This window comes from Ascidiella aspersa, chromosome 8 (assembly GCF_963924565.1).
Source record: "Ascidiella aspersa chromosome 8, kaAscAspe10.2, whole genome shotgun sequence".
Taxonomy (NCBI): Eukaryota; Metazoa; Chordata; class Ascidiacea; order Phlebobranchia; family Ascidiidae; genus Ascidiella; species Ascidiella aspersa.
Window position 1 is genome coordinate 9,707,327 of NC_139454.1, and position 3,356 is coordinate 9,710,682.

At 41.9% G+C, this 3,356-nt stretch overlaps 1 protein-coding gene across 1 annotated transcript; it reads left to right on the top strand.

Annotated features, from left to right (window-relative positions):
- Nucleotides 1-2,243: 2,243 nt before the first annotated feature.
- Nucleotides 2,244-3,054, top strand: LOC146136001 (uncharacterized). Its single transcript, XM_083395403.1, has one exon. It carries the CDS (start codon nucleotides 2,244-2,246, stop codon nucleotides 2,925-2,927), a length of 684 nt encoding a protein of 227 aa, XP_083251529.1. The 3' UTR covers nucleotides 2,928-3,054.
- Nucleotides 3,055-3,356: the final 302 nt, after the last annotated feature.

Sequence of the window (3,356 nt, forward strand, 5' to 3'; positions counted from 1 at the left end):
GGCCGAACGCTCGTACAATGCATGGAAAATACACAGGAAAAAATTCAAGAAAAATGCGAGCAAAGAAACGATAAGAAAATAATAAGCGATAACGTTTTGCCTCTAGTCCTTCAGCAAGTGCTTGTAGCATGCCTGTTTTGATGTTCATGGCGTTGCCCTTCTTATGAGTGTTCCAAGATTCCAAAAATAATCTTTTTCTGTGTAGTCTGACTCTCGTACTACTATCAAAGCGGCTCCAAAATCAATTTGGTGGCCTTGGGAAAGTAAATAAGTAACGCCATCTCTAAAAATGAACATGCCAAACAAAATTTCTAAATTCAAGACTGATTTTGGACCAGGCCCGCCACAGCAATTTCGATTTATTATGAGATAGTAAGCAACCCTCTGGTAATATTGGATCGAAGCGACTAGACGGTGACAAGCGGTAGGATCGGTAAAAGAAAATCCTATGTGTACGACATATATATATACATATATTGTCCTTATCGAGTGTCACGTCATGTTTTGTCTGTGCGGTGCTGCTTTGCATTAGATAGTTTTCTTCTGACAACCTGATGTTTTAACTTTTTATTTAACCTATACTGACTCCGTATGCTTTTGACCTTTTCATTAATTTTATTATTATTTTTTTTGCTTTGTATACTATGCATTTTAATTTACTTATAGGAACTGACGATGCCAGTATAGGCGAAATACATATTCCTTAAAAAAATGTCTGATCCTGATTTTACTTAGGTTTTTAAACTTTGGATTTTATTGTTTATATACGCGTCAGCGGAACAGTGACCGACAAGCAGAAACCTGCTGCCAGTGGTTTTGGATTCCATAAAGATACGCCCTTCTATATATGTATATATATATATATATATATATATTAACCTTCGATTCCTGATTAAATCTTTTCTGAGCACTTTATCGCTGTGTTGGGTTCGCAAATCATGGTTGCAATGCACAAATTAATTTTGTTTTAGATTCCCTAACAGCCTGCGCTAAGGGACCACTTGGCCGACTATCTAATAAATCTAAATAAGGTTGAAGGTCACGCTAGAAAGTGACACAGATTGCCACAACGGCTTGCACACTTTGTTGTTTTAACGATATGCGCCCTGACAGGGCATTATTTCGTTGTAGGACGTGAGTAGATATAATCGGTCTTTAGTCTTTTATAAGATGCAAAATTATCGCAACTCTTTGGCTAGTTATGAACATTTTGGTTAAGACCTTTTCACCTGTTTTGTTCAACCTATTTAAGCCGATGAATGAAAGCACGTATTGTTTACAGACACTCGCTTTGCATTTCGCGCTTTCTTCACTGCCCAAAATATACGCATAACTTCCGCTAAGCATATGCGCGTGAACCAGATATTCCCCGGTAACAATCAAGCATTTCTGTACGTCAAGTGACCAACCGTTGCGGCTTTAAGGTCTTTCATAAAACCAAAACAACGCATATTGCTACAACTAAATTTCCTCGCGCCGACCGATCAGATGTCGGCATCGAAATTCCAGGTTCAAATCAGATGTCCGCATCAAAATTCAAGGTTCAAAAGTTAATAGCAGCCCAGACCAGTTGTTAGCAAGACTATAGTTGCAAAGCATATAGGACCAAGTATGGGAGATTGTAAGAGTTTCTCCAAGAAACAGAAAAAAGTATTCGGAATGTTTTTCCGAAAGTTGTCTATGTAGAACGGGTTGCATATTCTGTGTCAATATAAACCTAAAAACTTGTTTGTTTGTATAGACGCTCAATTTGCTTTACAGTGCATTTTTTGTTTTTTTAAATGTAAATCAATAAATTAATCAAAATGATTTAGTTTGAAGGCGTAGTCTTAGTGTTTTAAAATCTTCTTTTGAAATGTTATGGATTACGACAGGGAACGCAAAGGTGAAAAATTGTTTTAAACTGAAAAGCGTCTGCCCTTAATATTAGATGTATGGCTGATTTATGCTTGATCCACTGTTAATAATTTTTGTCGTTACCACTTGTGGCGACTCTATGCACTCAGTCTCCCTCCAGCATAGTTGCTGGCGTGTAACAGCCCGTGGGTGACCTAATTAATGTCACACTCGAGTTAGCACACTGTAGTTGACGAAGCGCACAATTGCCTTTTTCTTGCGTACATTTTCATCGTGGTTACGCGGTACATGTTCCACCACTTCTTTGAGCGCCTCATACAAGAATCATCGCTACATCTGGTGACCCCTGCAAGTCCAGAAACGACATTTCTGGACAACAAAAGAATATGACGGAGGAAAGTCAAGCAATAACGCAACACGCCGTTGCCCTCAAACTGCCTTCGTTCTGGTCTGCGCAGCCACGTGTCTGGTTCCAACAAGCTGAAGCGCAATTCGCATTGCGCAATGTAGCGATTGACACTACGAAATATTACCATGTTGTTGCAGCCCTAGATCAAGACACCGCAAAACGTCTTATCGATCTATTAGAGAATCCACCGCAAGATGGAAAATACAACGCCATTAAGCAAAGGCTCTTGAGCACTTTCGGTCTTTCAACCCAGGAACGAGCTTCTCAGCTGCTTAACATGCCCGATTTAGGAGACCGTAAGCCTTCTGAGTTAATGGATGACATGCTTGCGCTTCTGGGCTCACACGAGGCGTGTTTTCTTTTTCAACATTTGTTCCTACAGCGCCTGCCCGAGGATGTCCGCGTTATTTTAGCAAGCGAGGAAATGACCAATCCACGCCATTTAGCCCAGCGGGCAGACACGCTTTGGCAAGCAAGCAGCAGTCGGACAAGAATGACTGTTTCAAAGGTTAGTTCGTCAACGCCTTCACGCAACCACGAAACCCATTCAGCTAATATCAACGACCAGGGTCTTTGTTTCTTCCACCGCCGTTTTCGAGAGAAGGCGCGCAAATGTGTTCCTCCATGCAACTATCGGGGAAACGACCGAGCCGGTCGTTGATACTTTCAACGGCCGGCATTAAAACCTGTCTTTTCTTTACTTGGGACCGCACATCCGGTATCAATTATTTAGTCGACTCTGGTGCCGAAGTAAGCGTTATTCCGCCAACCGGACGTGACCGCACAATACCCATCCCCGGCAAGAAACTCTTGGCTGCCAACGGAAGCAATATACGCACCTACGGAACTAAGGTACTTCGCCTCAACTTGTCCGCAGGCCAATTCACATGGAAGTTTTATATTGCTGAGGTTTCCCGTCCCCTACTTGGCGCAGATTTTCTACGGGCTCATTCGCTTATGGTCGACTTTAAACACTATCGTCTGGTAGATGCGAAGTCAGTCTACGGTACTCCACGCAGCAAAACAGCGCAGGAAGCATCCCATGTCATTGCTTCGACTGTTGAAACTCCGTACTCTAAGTTATTAGCCG

Coding starts and splice junctions, on each gene's coding strand:
- LOC146136001 (XM_083395403.1), top strand. CDS start 2,244: ATGACGGAGGAAAGTCAAGCAATAACGCAACACGCCGTTGCCCTCAAA.